This window comes from Protopterus annectens, chromosome 16.part0 (assembly GCF_019279795.1).
Source record: "Protopterus annectens isolate FY-2018-M chromosome 16.part0, PAN1.0, whole genome shotgun sequence".
NCBI classification, from domain to species: Eukaryota; Metazoa; Chordata; order Ceratodontiformes; family Protopteridae; genus Protopterus; species Protopterus annectens.
Window position 1 is genome coordinate 127255638 of NC_056750.1, and position 16603 is coordinate 127272240.

At 38.2% G+C, this 16603-nt stretch overlaps 1 protein-coding gene across 1 annotated transcript in view; it reads right to left on the bottom strand.

Moving 5' to 3' along the window:
• The window catches only part of LOC122790530 (immunoglobulin lambda-1 light chain-like), a 318197-nt gene that overhangs the window by 94126 nt on the left and 207468 nt on the right, over positions 1-16603 (bottom strand). The window contains exon 5 of the mRNA XM_044058079.1: positions 497-604. Coding sequence (XP_043914014.1) covers positions 497-604 — 108 coding nt within the window. The remainder of the gene's footprint in view (positions 1-496; positions 605-16603) is intronic.

Here is a 16603-nt window from a genome sequence, read left to right on the forward strand (position 1 = left end):
AAAAAAAAAACAAAAAGAACTAACTCCGCATATTCACCACACTGAGGTTAAAAAGCATATTTTAATGTTCCCAAGATGTAAACCATACAAAACAAGTATAAAGAACAAACTAAACAAAAGATGAGTGCTTTCGGGTATTGGAACCTTCATCAGATCTGATGAACTCTGTTTTTTTTTTTTTTTGCTACTGATGTAAACCTTGAATTCCAACAGATATTCAAAAAGAGGAACATTTGTTATAGATCTGTTTTCTGCGCAGATAGTATTCCTTGAACAATGCTGCAGTGGAATATATTTTCACAATATAGTCCAGAAAGAGACATTTATAAGGGTACAGACGAAATGGAATATTACAAATCATATGTGCAGCAGTCCATGCTCAAGCTTTGGACTTTAAACAACAGCCCTCCATATTAGACTTAAAATCTTGAAATGTAGTCAGTGAATTTTTCAGTACATTAGCACAAAATTTACAACATTCATCTGATTACCTTACCTGACTTATTAAAGTGTAGGTAAGTAATGAAGGCAGCTGTCATCAGGACAAGCATAGCTCCCAGGGCAGCTGCGACCCACCATCCTAAGGATGACTCTTGTGGAGCGCCTGTGAGAAACACATGAAACGCATGAAGTAAGTTCAGCTGTGTCAGCACCAGAGTGCGACAAGATAACAACTAAACAGACATAAAGCACCAAAACATGTTCCAGTTTTCAAGACTGAAATGCTTTATTGTTCAATACAACTTTATTTTGTCATGATGTCAAATGAATGCCCACATTTATATGACTTAGTTACCAAAAAGCACCTAAGCATGATAATTTTCAGAGTAAATAAAAATGCCACTTTCTATGTTTTTAAGAAAGAAGAATGAATATGCCACCTCTTGCTCCCAAGTATTTAAATAATTGAAATACTCTTAGTACAAACTGCAGTTTAGGTGAAAGCTTGGTAGCTCTTATAAGAACGGTTGAGCTGTTACAAACAGCAGTTTAAACTGAAGCTTGCTATAATTGTTAAGCTGTTAGCAGCTGAAACACTCTTGACACTAACAGCAGTTAGAGTGGAAATTTGATGGCTGTTGTAAGAACTATTGGGCTGGTAAGAACAGCTGAAGCACTCGATATAAACAGCAGTTTAAGTTGAAGCTTGCTAGCTCTTACAGGAGCTCTTACAGGAACTGTTGAGCTGTTAAACACAGTTAAAGCACTCTTAATACAAACACCGATCTAAGTAGGAGTTTCCCAGTTCTAATTAGACTGTTAAAAACTCTTTATTTTATAAAACAAATAGTAAAACAAACAGTAAAATACAAAATAACCGCTTTTGGTTATGCTTAACCTTTTTCAGATCCTGTTAGAAGTAAGAAAAACTTCCTTTTTATATACAAAGCAGTTGCCACTCCCATTCTGAAAACATCATTCCTTAAAGTGAAAGCTTAGATTGTAATTACTTTTTATTTCTCAGGCCTCATGTTTTAATATAGGTTTTAGGGGTACTATCCCATTCAGTCCTGGGGGTGATCTGCTCTCAGATCCATAATCCACCTTGCTTCCTCAACTTCCATTTTATTAATTAGGTCACCACCTAGTATACTTTCTTTAATGTTTGATAAAGTCATAAATCTAAAAGAGTGGTTCTCAAATCTAGAGATATGTTGGTAGAGAGAATTAGTTTCTACCTTGTTTCTTATATCACATAAGTGGCGAAGAATACGTTCCTTGAATTTTCTGTTTGTTTGCCTATATAATAAGCTGTGCAGATAACGCAGGTTACAACATATACTAGGTTCCTGCTATTGCAATTCATTAGCCCTTGGAAAGTATATATCTTATTTGTTACAGGATGTATAAATGTATCTCGTGTGTTAATCCAAGCCCATGCTTTACTGAAACCACATTTAAGTGTACCTCTGTTTGGCATTGTAGGAGCAGCCTGAGTGATTTCATTTCTCATCTCTGTTCCATCTTTTTGGCATAAAAGCCTCTTTAGATTCTTTATGTTCTTAAATGCAAAGCTGAGTTTTTCTCCTACCAGTTCTTCAACTCTAATATCTGAAGTTAAAATCGGTCAATATTTCCTAATAGTGCCACATATAGCTGCATTGTCTGTGCTATATGTGATTGCACACCTTACTTTGTGTTCTTTGGAGCAGCTTTCTTTATTCTGCTTCATCTCTTGGTCACTCCTCTTAGAATAATGAGGTTTATCTTTATGTTCACGTATTCTCAATATTTGTTCTTTGCCTTTAGTAATCTTTTTTTCTTTATACCCTCTTTCCATAAAGTTATTCAACAGTTTCTCACGTCCCATCAAATAAACATCTTTGTTTGTACAAAGTTTAGATACTTGTACTGCTTGATTGTCCACTATATTGTGGAAAATATGTCTGGGATGCATACTTTAGTGTAGCATATGATTATGCCACATAGGTTTTCTGTATATCATTCTTTCAATACCTTTCATAGGATTTAAATTCAATTTCACATACAAAAATTCTATTTCATGACCTGAGCTTTTACCTGGAATTTCAGGAAGGTAGTTGTTATGCTCAAAAAAATCAATGAAATTGTTAAGTGAAGTTTCACTTTCTTCCCATGCAATAAAGATATCATCCACAAATCTACTATACATTAGTAGTTTGTTGGTCCAGGTATTTCTGGTGTCATCCAACCATTTCTTTTCCCATTATATATAATGGATACAAAAAGGTTAATAATGGGGGAATATGTTTAATTAGATAAATGTTTAATTAGATAAATGGTATGAATGTTCGATTGGTGACTTTTTATCATGTGATTGTTTTAAAAAAGACTTTTAAACAGTTAATTTGTATAAGAGTTTTATCTGAAGAAGTTCTGACAGTGGATGAACGAAAGGCATCTAATAAACACTTTATACCAGATTTTGTGGGGACATTATGCTTCATTTTGGTTTGGTTTCTTCAGCAATCACCCAGAATTATACCACAGTACAAACAGAAAATGACTGATTTCAACAATTGGCTAAGTTTCTGGTGTCATTCCAAGGGGATCCAGTATCTGTCTGCCTGGGATGACATGATTGACAGACCTTGATACTTTGCCAGAGATGGCCTGCATCTGTCACCCCTGGGCTTCTGAATACTAGCCAAGACTCTTGCCACCATTATAGTGCCTTTTTTAGGTGATGTTCCAAAGACCAAATTACCACCATAACAGCTACAAACAAATGCAATCTGAGGGTCATGCTGCTCAATGTTATAAGTCTAAATCTCAAAATGCACTCACTTGAACCACTCCTTAAAATGGAGAACATTGACATTTGTGCTGTAACAGAGACCTGGTTCAAGGCAGCAGAAAGCACCCCTAAACTACCAGGCTATAACTCATTCCACACTTTTCAGCCCTAGAACTTGGACCAAAGCTCCAAAGGCAGTGGTGTTTCCATATTCATAAAGGATGTGCACACCTCCAGATTGGTAGCCCAACATAATGCATCAGAGATACTTCAGGTGCAGCTAACATGGTTTACTATCACAATGCCGATGTGCACTTGCACGGCTATGAAGTATTCGAACAACAGATGTTCGAATACTTCATATTATGAGATGTGTGAGCGGCGTGCCATTGCGAATGGACTGTGCATTCGCAATTCCAACGTTCGCTCATGGGAGCAGATCGCGGTACAGTGCGGTTAGGGAAATACATCCCTTTCCTCACTGTAGTGCGATCTCGGAGTTGGAATATTAAGTTAGGGGGGGTGTGGGGGGCACAGCCCCCCTGCATAACTGTGTGTTTAGGTTAGGTAGATAGGTGCTTATGGGAAGGGTGGGCGTGCTGTGTATTGCCGTAAATGTCGCAAGCGACATTTTCGACAATACACCCTTGTTTTCGAGGTTAGGTTGATTCGGAAATGTTCATTTCCGATGTAAAAATTTGAAAATACAGACATGATTTTTTCTGATTTTCGAATTAATGATAGTAAACCAGCTAACATTGGGTAAGACAGAGATTCAGGTCGTAGCCTGCTATAGGTCCCCAACCATGTCCCAAGACTCACACTCCACAATCCTAAGCACCCTGGAGAATATTAGGGTCCAACCTAACACTCTCATACTAGGTGACTTCAACTACCCCTCCATTAACTGGGAAAACTACTTATGTACCAATACACTTGCCCAACGTTTCCTGGAGTTCATTAATTCCAATTCCCCAGGCTAGCTCATTCTTATCCCCACTAGAGGTAACAACATCCTTGACCTGGTCATTATTAACATAGGCGACCATTGCTCTACACCAATAGTCAGCTTCTCCCTGGTTAGATCTGACTACAAACTAATCACCTTGGAAATCCACATCACACCCCCCCCTGCAAAGGTTACCACAATGAAAAACTTCTCCAAAGATAACTTTGGGCTCCTAAAACAGAGGTAGCTAACTTCGCAGCACCCATGCAAGTGGAGAATAGTTGCATGACTGCCGAATCATACACCAATGCACTGTACGAACACGTACACGAATACATAGACCTCGCCATACCCAACAGAACCAAGATGCACTCCTCCAAAAAAAGGAGGCCAATCTGGTGGTCCCCTGCCATAAACAAACTCTACAACAGAAGGAGGAAGCTGATGCAGAATAAGGTAAAGTCCCAAGACTGGAAAAACTCCCTTATCAGCCTCAACAAAAAGTTGAGATCCCTCATCAAATCCTCTAAAGCTAGCTATGAAAACAGAATTGCAGCAGATAGTAAAGACATCCACAATGCCTTCTATAGTTATGTTAAGAATCAACATGACAATAACCAGATTTGCTCTGAGGTACTTCACAATGGTACCTCCTATACCGAGCCAACAGATATTGCCAATATACTGGCTGACAGATTCAGTGTCAACTTTACCCCTCCCCCTGAAAGGACAAATCACAATACCAGTAGTTTGCCAGGCACCCAGTATTACTACTGCACAGGTTAAAATAGCACTGTCCAAGGCCAAGCATGCAGCTTCTGTGGGACCTGACAATATCCCTGGCTGTGTTCTACATGAACTACAGAGTGAACTGGCACCTCACCTGTGTGCCCTGTTCAATCACAGCCTCACCTCAGGCTTTGTCCCTACTGAATGGCTCACTGCTACAGTCATCCCGCTCCACAAAGGAGGAGCAGCTACAGACCCTGGGAACTATCACCCCAGTAGCCTGATGATTCTTTTATGCAAAGCTATGGAATGCATCATCATGGACCTAATAAACAAGGATACACGGAATCTCCAAACTCTTGATCCCACACAGTTTTGTTTTGTGAAGGGTAGATCATGCCTGCTCAACTTGGTCGACTTCTTTGAGTCAGTCACCAGAGCTGTGGATGAAGCCAAGGTGGTTCATACAGCCTATCTTGATCTGGCCAAGGCCTTTGAAACCATTCCCCACTTAGGAATCATAGAAAAACTCACTAAGCTAGGCATCAACCCTATATCACAAGGTGGGTTGCAAACTGGCTCAAGGATAGAGCCCACAGTGTGAAAGTAGCTGACTCCAAGTCAGACTGCTGACTAGTCACGAGTGGAGTCCCCCAGAGTTCGGTCCTGGGTCCTCTAATGTTTGGTATCTACTTCTCTGAAGTCCAGACCAACATGAAGGGACTCTGGCTGATAAAGTTTACAGAACATTGCAAGTTGGAGCTACTATTAACTCCCCAAGTGATATTGACATCCTACAGAATGGCCTCACTGAGACCAACGACTGGTGTCAGAACCATGGCCTTAAGCTGAATGCCAAAAAATGTGTCATCATCCTCTTTGGGAAAAACCCAGTTCCCAATGAATTACCACATTGATGGTAGTCCACTGAATACAGAAGGCATTATAAGAGATCTGGGAACACAGGTAGACAGCAACCTCTCTTTTGATCACCACATTGCCACTTTGGTCAGAAAGTCCTTCTATGTGGCACATCTCACTACTAAGGGTTTTGCATCCAGGAAGAAAGAGGTCATTGTCTCCCTCTACATTTCCCTCATTAGGCTAATCATCAAGTACAATGCCCCACCTCACTAGACATCTGCAACAACTGGAGAGGGCACAAAAGTACCTCACAAAGCGGATCCTAGGCCTTAAACACTTGTCCTATATGGACAGACTCAAAAAACTCCAACTGCTCTTTGTCTCATATTCCCTACTTAGAGGCAAAGAGACAATCTCTGCTTGACTTACAAAGCCACATCTGACCCAGCTCTGTTATGCTACATCTAAAGAAATCGAAATCCCTCTGCACCACATGCTCCAGAGGCCTCAACCTCATTACCACAATCAACAGAACATGCTGGAGGGACAGGTTCATAACCCAGAGACTGCCCATGTTATGGAATAGACTTCCCATACATGTCAAGCAGAGCACCTCGCTGACCCTCTTCAAGAGAAATCTTGATGAATGGATGGGAAATAGAAAATTCACCCTGGGGATAACTCCAGTGGCTCTACTCAACAGAGGCACTGGGAACTAAGGTCAGGTGACAGGATGCCAGGGTAATCCTATGGCTAGGCTTGTAGAGGCCGCAGGGCCATTAGCCTAGTATACACCTATGAACCAATGAACAATGAGAAAAAGAAAACGCTCCACCAAAAGAGTAAGCATACAAATATCTCCCCTAAAAGAGTAAGCATGGGGCTTGCACTAACAGTGATCTTACACTGCGTATGCATCATGCACCAAGCTATAATCAAAAGCTCATTTTAACTATTGTAATTGTGATAAGGCAGTTAGAAGTTGATCAGCTCATCACTGGTCACATGAAGCACAGTTGTCCATGTCCTTAATAGTCCCATAATTGTGCTGTTAAAATAAAATCTCCAATTTATAATGTTTTTTCAAAGCAGAAGGTAATAGGTTCCCCGACTATAATTGCATATAACATAAAACACCAGAGTTCCCTTGTATATTTTGGTTACCTGATGAACTAGTTGCTTGTTTTTTATTTCTTGTTTTTATTACACACGATGTGCAAATGCATCAAAACAAAGTATCTCACAGTAATCACATCAACAGCATTCTTATCAAAAAGAAAAAGAAAAAAAAATCAAACAAAACAGTTTCCCTTTACAAGTGCCAAACCCTAGCAGTATCCATAGATAGAATTTGTCTGAATGGTGGTACTGTTAAGGAACAAGTCTTTCAAAAGGTAAGACATAGGATTAGGGTAGGCTTAGCAGGCATGAATAAGAATGAGCAAGATGCCTAAATGGTAAAGGCTTGGCTATCTTTATTTAGAAATAGGTTGTCAGATGGCTTTGGAAAAAAAAAATCACAATTTAACTTTTGCATTCCTGGACTTCTAATTGACTTTTTGTTAAGATAAAGCCATGAAACAGTTAATCACATTTTCACTGCTGTATGTTTAGAGTAATCTACATATTATTCAAAATAAGACAATTAATTGGAAGAAAGCAGTACATTAAATGATGGAAAATACAAAACTGACCCCCAAGGAGTGGCACCAGAAATATCTTTGCTGCTCAGCGTGTTCTCCAACAGCACATGTAGGCATCTCCTTACAGCCTGATCATCACCAAGTTAAAGCTGAAAGGATTAAAATTGTGCTGAAGTAGAAAACTAGTGACACCTTTAGATGGAAAACAATTAAAGATTTTAGCCATAACAATGTAGTTAATGGTATTTGGAAACAATAGTCCATTTTTTCCACTAATGCTGTAATAAAAGGAAATTAACTTAGTAAAATATTATGTGTTTGTCAGAATTTTTGTGCTGATTCATAGCAGCTGTAATAGATTAGTGACTATTACCCCTTAATGTTTAATAGAGCTACACTAAACAGCTTCCCTAATGATATGAATCAAACTGAACTGCAATTGAATAGACTGGCAATGACATCATCTGTCTTGTATATTGATACAAGTGACTTTGCAATTGAAAAGCTGCATATTCTTAGAAACCAACAATTACAGAGATAAATAGAGCCAAATAAAGTAATAAATCCCCACGAGGCACTGGCAGAAAGGTCCCAACACAAAATGGGTTGAAAAGCTTTAATTGTTGAATAAATATACCACAAACTTTTTTTTGCCTTAGACAGGGATTTGGAGGACTTGCTCTTCAGATATGTTGGGGGGGAGTTTGGAGAAAGGCTTGTTGTAACTTAGGAGGAGATGAGGGGGTGAAATGTTCCGAAAACCTAGCCACTAGCAGGTTTGTTATCTCTGTGGGGTCAGTGTTTGTGATACCATTGACCACTAGTTCTGCACATGCTTGGGTTCTACCCTTTAGTTTACGTACATAGCTGTAAAAGGCCTTTTGGTTATCCTTGGCTGTACTTGCTAAGTTTCTCTCAAAGAAGCCTTTGGAAGATGTGACAAGTTGTCTTATTTGCCTGTTGAGGCTGAGGAGGGTGCTTTTCCATTGTTGGGACCTTACCTTTGTTTTTCTTGGATAGCAACTTTTTGCATTTATTGTAAAGCTTGTTGATGCTGGATGTCCACCATGGCTGCTTATTTTTACTTGGGGGTTCTGGCTTTGATTCTTTCTGGTACAGCTGAGTTTATACACTTATGCAAGTGATTGTACAGGGCTTTAGTGTAAGCTTTGGCGTAGTTACCACTTCCAGCTTGGGGTGGGGCTTGGAATGCATTTACACATTCACCTAGAAGGGTATAGTTTTCCTTGGTGAAGTTCTTTACTCTGATTTCGCCCTTTGTGAGTTCTGGTGTTAGTGTCAGCTCAAAGGTGAATGACTTGTGGTTAGTTTTATCTAATGAGGGTCAAACAGTTGCAACAGTGCACCTTTGTGACATGGTGAGGACCAGATCTAGAATGTTTGTTCCTTTTGTTGGGGTGTGGACAATTTGTTCCAGGACATTTGAATTAACAAAGTCAAGGAACTTTTCCAGTAGTGAGTTAGGGCTAGCGTAGGTTTTCCATTTGATGGTGGGATAATTGAAATCCCCCATAACCAGTGTGTGTTCTGTAAAATCTGGATTGTCTCCAGTTTGGTCAAGTAGGCTACAAGGGGGATTGTGACCCATGGAGGGGGAGCTCTAACTGGCTAAGACTTGAATGGGGGTCTTACCCACCATAACCTGGACCTGGAGTAACTTCATGGAGTTGTCCAGGAGGTGAATTTATCTGTAATATAGATTGAAACACTGCCTCCCTTGGTTTTCACACGTTCACTTTGTGGTTAAAGGTGTGGAAGGCATTGTAGCCTTGCAGGGCCGGGGTAGTCTTTGAGGCCTTGAACCAGGTTTCTGTGACTGCACAGACATCTACATCTTCTAGTGATAGAAATGCTTCTAGGGAGTGCAATCTTTGGTTTAAGCTCCTAGCATTTAACAGCATGACCCTTATTTTGTTTTCCTTGGTTAATTTCATGTTAGTACTGTTGTTTTTGAGACCCCGCCTAAAAAGGAACCATGAGGGAGGCAAGAGCCTTTGCCAACAGCCAAAATGCCTAAAGATGCCAGGTACAAACCATCTCTGGCTAAGCAGTGAGGGCTGCCGACCATGGCTTCCCAAGGTGACAGGAACTGGATCCCCTTTGAATGACACCAATAATTGAGCCAATTATTGAAATCAGTCAGCTCCACAAATAGAAACAAATGCAGTCATGGAAGAAATATGTATTGTAGAAATAATCATAATACATAGACAGTTACAAGACTAGTACAAAGCAATACAGTAAAACAACAAAATAATTTATGAATAATGCAAAGTCCAATGCAGTAGCGCTGTAAATAATTGGATTAACAGAAATAAGTTTTACAATAGCTATGGGAAATGGATGAGTTTAGCATAATATCAGAGTGGTAGCATTGTAAATCTTCTAATGGAGAGATGAAGAAATTGGCAAGAAAAGGAGATGCATAGTATTGCTGGGACTGAATTCATTCTCAAGTATTGGTGAGTACCTTCACATAGTGGACCCTGATTTCACAAAATCTTAGCAAGATGACTGTCTTTTATATAGCATATGTCATTGAGATAGGCAGGTTAAAAATAAAAATGACAGTTGGGTGCACAGGTCTCAGGATGAAAAAGTGACCAATCCTGGTGCATGCACTGATGCCAAGACTGGAAAATATGGCAGTGTAGAAGCCTCAAGGCACAGAAACATTCTTACAACTGAGTTAGGCCAAGCTCAGGGGGAGGATACCCCCCCCCCCCGATGTATTAGGAAGCAGTAATCCACAGAAAAGCTCAAAAAATGATAGGCCAAAAAACAAAATATTACATAGATGATGAAGCTTTGGGCTGCCTGGAAAAAATGCAACAGAGGAAATGTGAAAACATAAAGAACAAAATCCAGAGAATTTTGAAAGGTATAAAAAACGAGACACTGACATAGGAAAGAAAAGATATCTGGCATGGTGCAATATTTATGCAAAAGAGAAAGACAAATTAATCAACACAAATCATCTCAAACAATATTTGAAGAAAAATACAGGCAAAGACACCCAGATATGGAAAATTTTCACAATACAAAAATAAGAGCACAAAGGGAGAATGCAGAACAGAAGATAAGTAAGGCAGATGCTAAACAAATAGAAATAATTTATGGAATACCTGCAAAGTGAAGGATTTAGTATAGAGAGTCTAACACAGGTTATGTCACAGCATGATGGAAAAATGAGTCCCCGAATTAAGGAGAAACAGGTGGAGCAGTAAACATCTGAAGAAGAAATATGTACATGTGAAAGAAAAAGAGCTATATGTTGTAATATCTATGCAAATGAGAAAGCAAAAACTAATCAATACAAAAAAAGCAGCACCGAAGATATCTGAAGAGAAAAACAGGCAAAAATAAATAAGAAAATAAACAGGGAAAATAAAAAAGAAGATTAGTAATGGAGAAGTTAAATAGAAACTGAAGTTATGAATTACCTGTGAAGTGAAGGATTTTGTGTTGATTAGAAAATCCAGCTGTAATGTGATGACATAATGGAACAACGAGTTCCCAAATTAAGGAAAAACAGGGGGAATGGGAACCATCTGATCACTTGCCATATGAGGATGTTCTGAAGACTTCAGTACGAAACAGAAAAGTTCAGTTGATGCAAGATGAAGCAGTATCACTGGAAGTGTCACAGGAAGACATTCTGGAAGCTTCTGTAGAATGCCATAAGGAATGTGCTCTCAGCATAGAAGAAAATGATCTAAGAGAAGAGTTGCTTGATTTAACAGAGATGGATAGACATATTAAGATTGATGAAAGAAATATATTACAGAAAGTAAACAATAACCAAAATGTTAGAATTCTGATAAAACAGATGAACACAGTAATCAAGACTATTAATAAAAAATCAAGTGATATAACAGAAGTAAATAGGATATACTACTGTGCAGCTAAATTAATAACATATAAAGTCTTACCATAAACATGTAGACCAATAAGGGAAAGGAAGAGGAGAAATAAAATGCCATCATGGAAAATTGAATAGAGAAAACTATAAAGCTTAAGACAAGAAGTGTCACTGTTAGAAGAGCACAGAAGGGGGAACAGATCAACAAAACTACCAGGATGTGATAAATGCAATGCACAGTATCAGAAGAGGCCAGGATCACTCATACAATATTGCAAATAATAAATTAAACATATAAGCACAGGGAGGAAAAACTTAGAAGATATGCAGATAACATAAAGGATAAGTACAAAATAAGCAGTTTATTGATGATCCAAAAAAAAGGTTTGTAGAGAACTAGGAAATAAAACAAAATGAATAGAAACACACACACACAAACAATAGAGAAATTGTGGAGAAATATTTTATGAAATCTACTCAGAACATAATAAAGATAATGAATGGATAGAAACATTAAAAAAATAAAGGAGTTCAAATGTACAGCATATGAAATGGGATGAAGAAATGGCCAGAGAAATTGAAATAAAATTAAGAAAAGCTCCTAAGTGGAAAATTCCAGGCCAGATGCAGTAGCTAACTTCTGGATAAAAGTTTTAACATATTTACACAAGGATTTAGCCCTGAGTAAGAGCAACTTATATGCACATCCTGAACAAACACTGGCCTCGTTAACAACAGGAAAAATTATACTCCTTCTTAAGAGTGAAACTACAAGCCATAATAAAAAATATAGAATAATAGCTTGCCTTCTGAAGATGTACAAACTATATATTGGAACTGTTGCAGACAGAGTTTATAGTTATTTATAAAAAAAACTCAAGTACGGTAACAGAACAAAAGGGTAAGAAAAGAAAGTCATATGGAACAATGGATCATTTGTTGTTAAAATAAAGCCATAACAGAGAATGATAAAAAGGTGAAGAATCTAAGTATGACATTGCTAGATTACAAAAAAAAAAAAAAAGCATTTGATAGCATCTCACATTCGTGGATAAAGGGGTGCTTACAGAAATATAACATATACCCTAAATTGATAATTACTTTACAGTGACTATGAAACAGTGGCAAACCACTTTACAGCTAAGATATGATAAAGAACAAATTATTATCACATGGATAAAAATTCAAAGGGTGATATTTCAGGGTGACTGTTTGTCACTGCTGCTCTTTTGTCTTGCCCTTAATTCATTAAGCTGTCTACTTAAAAGATTAGGTCATGGTTACAATTTGGCTCAAAGAAAACAAGTGTAATCACTTCTCATTATCTTTTGTGGATAACTTAGAATTGTATAGTACATCAAATGAGTTGAAAACACAACTGTAATGATTATAACTTTCTGATATAAGATGATATAAGAATATCATTTGGTTTTGATAAATGTGCAAAACCAACAAAGCAGGAAAGCTGCAGCACCAAGAAAATATCACTGTGGGACAAGAATGCAATATAAAGGAATTTGAGCAGGAAGGAGTATATAAATATGTGGGAACTGATGAAGGATTGGCAATAAAACATGATCAAATATGAACAAATCTCAGTAAGGAATATTTTATAAGACTAAAACTAATATTGAAAACAGACCTGCCATTTAAGAAAAAAATCCAAACTATAAACCAATTTGCTCTTCCTGTTTTAACTTATAGTTTGGGGGAGATTAACTGGCCTCTAAAGTCATTGGATCACTTGGACAGGAAAACAAGAAAATGCTTCACGTTTATCAAATGATATATAAAAATCAGTGTATACCAAGATAATATATTTCTCATTCTGAGGGAGGTATGGGCCTCCATGAATTTGATTACATGTATAGATCTTCAATCTTGGGACTGCATATATATCTGCAGACCTCACGAGTCGATTCATAATGAAAATTTTAAAACATGAGGAGAAAAAGTCTAAGGTGCCATCCCTGCATAGTTTATCAGAAACATATCAGTGTGAAGTGGGGATGGAACTTAAACCAGAAGTAGACAAAAATCAGGCAGGAACTGAATGTGCCCCAAAAAACCCCAAAAGATAGAATATAAGGAGAAGGATCAGATGAGAAGGCAAGAAATGTGGAAAAGGCATAAATATTGTGGTAAGTACAAAAAACTCCTGGAACAACCTCATGTTGATCAGGATTTGATGCAGGAATCGTTAAGGAGAGTGAATTTAAACTAAAAGATGAAAGGTTAATATTGACAGCCCAGGATAATGGACTATGTACTTGTTGGTTTACAAAGTCCATTTAACATGTGGAGAAAACAAAGAAATGTAGGTTCTGTAAAACAGAACTGGAAGCAGTTGTACATCTTGTTTCTGGGTCTGATAGACTAATGTCAGAGGGCCTGTATACTGAAAGGCATAATAATATGTTAAGACTGTTGCATAGGAGCACTGGAGATTGTGCAAACATTACAATACTGAAGTAGCTTAGCAGCATTGGAAACATGATCCCAAAACATTATAGAGAATGATGAAGTTTATATCACATGTGACCACCCATTACTAACAGTTCATAAAATAGATGCAAGAAAACCAGATATATTAGTCCATGAAAAGAAGACAAACATAACATTGATCATTGAAATTGCTACAACAGTGATTACAGTGTCTTACATACAGAGAGGCACAGTCATAAAATATTAGGATTTGCAGGCAGAAAAGAAAGCAATGTGGAAGAAGGATACCCAGAAAGTTTCAATAGTGGAAGGGAGCAGTGGGTTTCATAAAAATAATTAGCAGTCATGTTTAGATATGGTACTGATACGTGTAAGTCCATATGAATTACAGGAGTGATTTCTGGGCACATTGCTAGTGCTGCAAAGACCACGTTTGGCTAACATCAAAGATTAAAACAATACTAATTTCATGAACTTTAATCATGACCTAACATATGAATGGGGTCCATTCCCATCATGTTACTAGAAACCAAAAAGACTTGGAGAAATTAAACTGACTAAACCAATATTCAGCCATCAAAGGATTAGAACCCTCCACCCACTGTACTAGTACACTGTGCCATGGAAGCAGTTAGACTATAGAGATTTTATTTAATTTCATATTTTCTTGGTGATGCACATTGGCAAGCAACTCATTTGTGTGAATAGTGTAAATTTATTAGCACATTATACATTTTCTTCATTTTTGTCAAAGGACCAGGAGTGCCATTTTGATGTGGTTATATATGAACATCACCATTGCTCTCTGCCCTCTGTCATGCAATATATGAATACAGAAAGATAACTGCATTGTTTTATAAGCCCTTTATTGGTATACATGTGGTGTGTTTATCAATTTTTGACTAGATTAAAGATTGGAAATGGGAGTACAGCACAGAGATGAAATGGGGAGACAAGCAAAGGGCAGAACAGAAAGTGAGCAAAGAAGGAATGTGCAGGATGGAGGTGGGATAGTGTACCTCTCAATTTTTTATCTGAACAATGCCAGAAGAATACAAAAGTAAATATTGGTAGAAAGTGCCAAACGCTATAACAGAATTGACGTATTGATGATAATAATGTTATACAGTTTTTCTAGAAATGTCACTATTATAAATTTTGTTGTTGTAAAACTTTTTGTGAGAGCATTATTATTTATTGCAATATTTGTTAAGTTGAGAGTTATGGGTGATTTTTTTTGTGGGACAGGTGCTTTTTGTTTTTTATTAGCGAAGAAAAAGTTAGAGAAGGAAGTCTGATAAGTAAGAGATGTGTAAGAGGAGGAAGTTAGGTAGCAGGGAAAGACAGACATGACAGACATGGTGTAGAGTAATCCAGTGAATGAGGGGGAATACAATGGTGAAGGAGACATCAGACAGAGAGAGAAGAAGATGGGAAGGGGATGGTTTTACAACATACAGTGGTAGGCACAGACACAAAAGGGAGAGGAACACTGTGTTTGGGCAATGGACTGGCTGTTTGAAGGTCCTGTCTTTGCCACATCAAACCCAGTGAGAGATTAGTCATCCCTTTGGGAATGATCACCATTGAGTCCTACTTCAGAAGGTGGAGTTAGCTTTGGGCAGGGATGCTATTCAATGAGTCACCACAGCATGGTTTCCATATGTCCAGTGCAGGCATCCAACCTCCTGTCTGCTATGTCCCCATAAGATCTGCAGCTCCTGATTGGTGCCAAAAGTATCACATTCACTTGCTCTGCTACCTACAGATACTATGATACCACACTCTGGTGCAGGACTCCCTGTTGCAGGTGGTGCAGATAAGGCAGAAGTTGTGGAGTTAACTGTGGTAGGCTAGGCCAAGGTGTGGTGGAAGCCTCTGGTGCAAGCAGTGGTGGTGGTGGTGATACTGTTGTCACCCATGGTAGGATAGTAGGTCCTGCCAGTGAGTTAGCTGCAGGTTGCTGTGTTGCTGACTATAATAGTAACATAAATGGAGAGGAGAAAAATGTATGAAAAAAAAGGATAGTGACAAAGAGGGAGGGGGGGGGGGGAAGAGAAATAAAAAAATGCTAACAGTCAACTCTTTGTTTATTTGTTTATTTATTTACTATTTGGTAACCATGTAATTGGACTGGTCCAGAGACCATTTTCACATGTAATCCTGTACTGATACAGTAAAGCATAATACCCTTTTAATATAGGAGCTACACAGGTATATCATCCAACTGTTTGATTATAACATATGGAAGATGCAGGCCTAATCCAAAAGCCACACTCACATTCAGTCTGACAAAAGATAATATTAACTGCAGGAGCTGCTTATCAAGATAGCACATTTGTGTTTGAGGCTAGTGATGCTATTTGAGTTTTGACAGTAATAAAAATGCACATATACATAAAAAACATGTTGATCACATAATAAGTATGTCCAGCACAGGGATGGATCCAGCACTAGGTGACGTATGCATTTGCCTAGGCCCAGTAGGAGGGGCCTCCTGCTGACTAGGAGGGACCTACTGGCCAGGGGGCTCCTACAATTTACTTTTTAAGTTAAAAAATATGTATTTTTTTTAAGAGCAGCATTCATCTTTAAGAAAACCTTCTGCATGCAATGTTTATATCTCAGGATCCAAGAGCTTGAATCCTCTACACCCACTACCAGATTATGTGTTTCAGTACATTTTCAAGGAATTGTGAGTTTCAGTGCATTTTCAGGAATTGTGAGCTTCAACGGAAGACAAGTTTACTGCTGGTCATGCTAAGTATGTTTTCAATGTGCAACTGTTTTGTTTAGTAAATGGTCATCACTGTTTGCACTAGAAAATTTGAAAGCAGCGTTGGTAGCACAACTGGTAGTGTAATTGCTTTTGA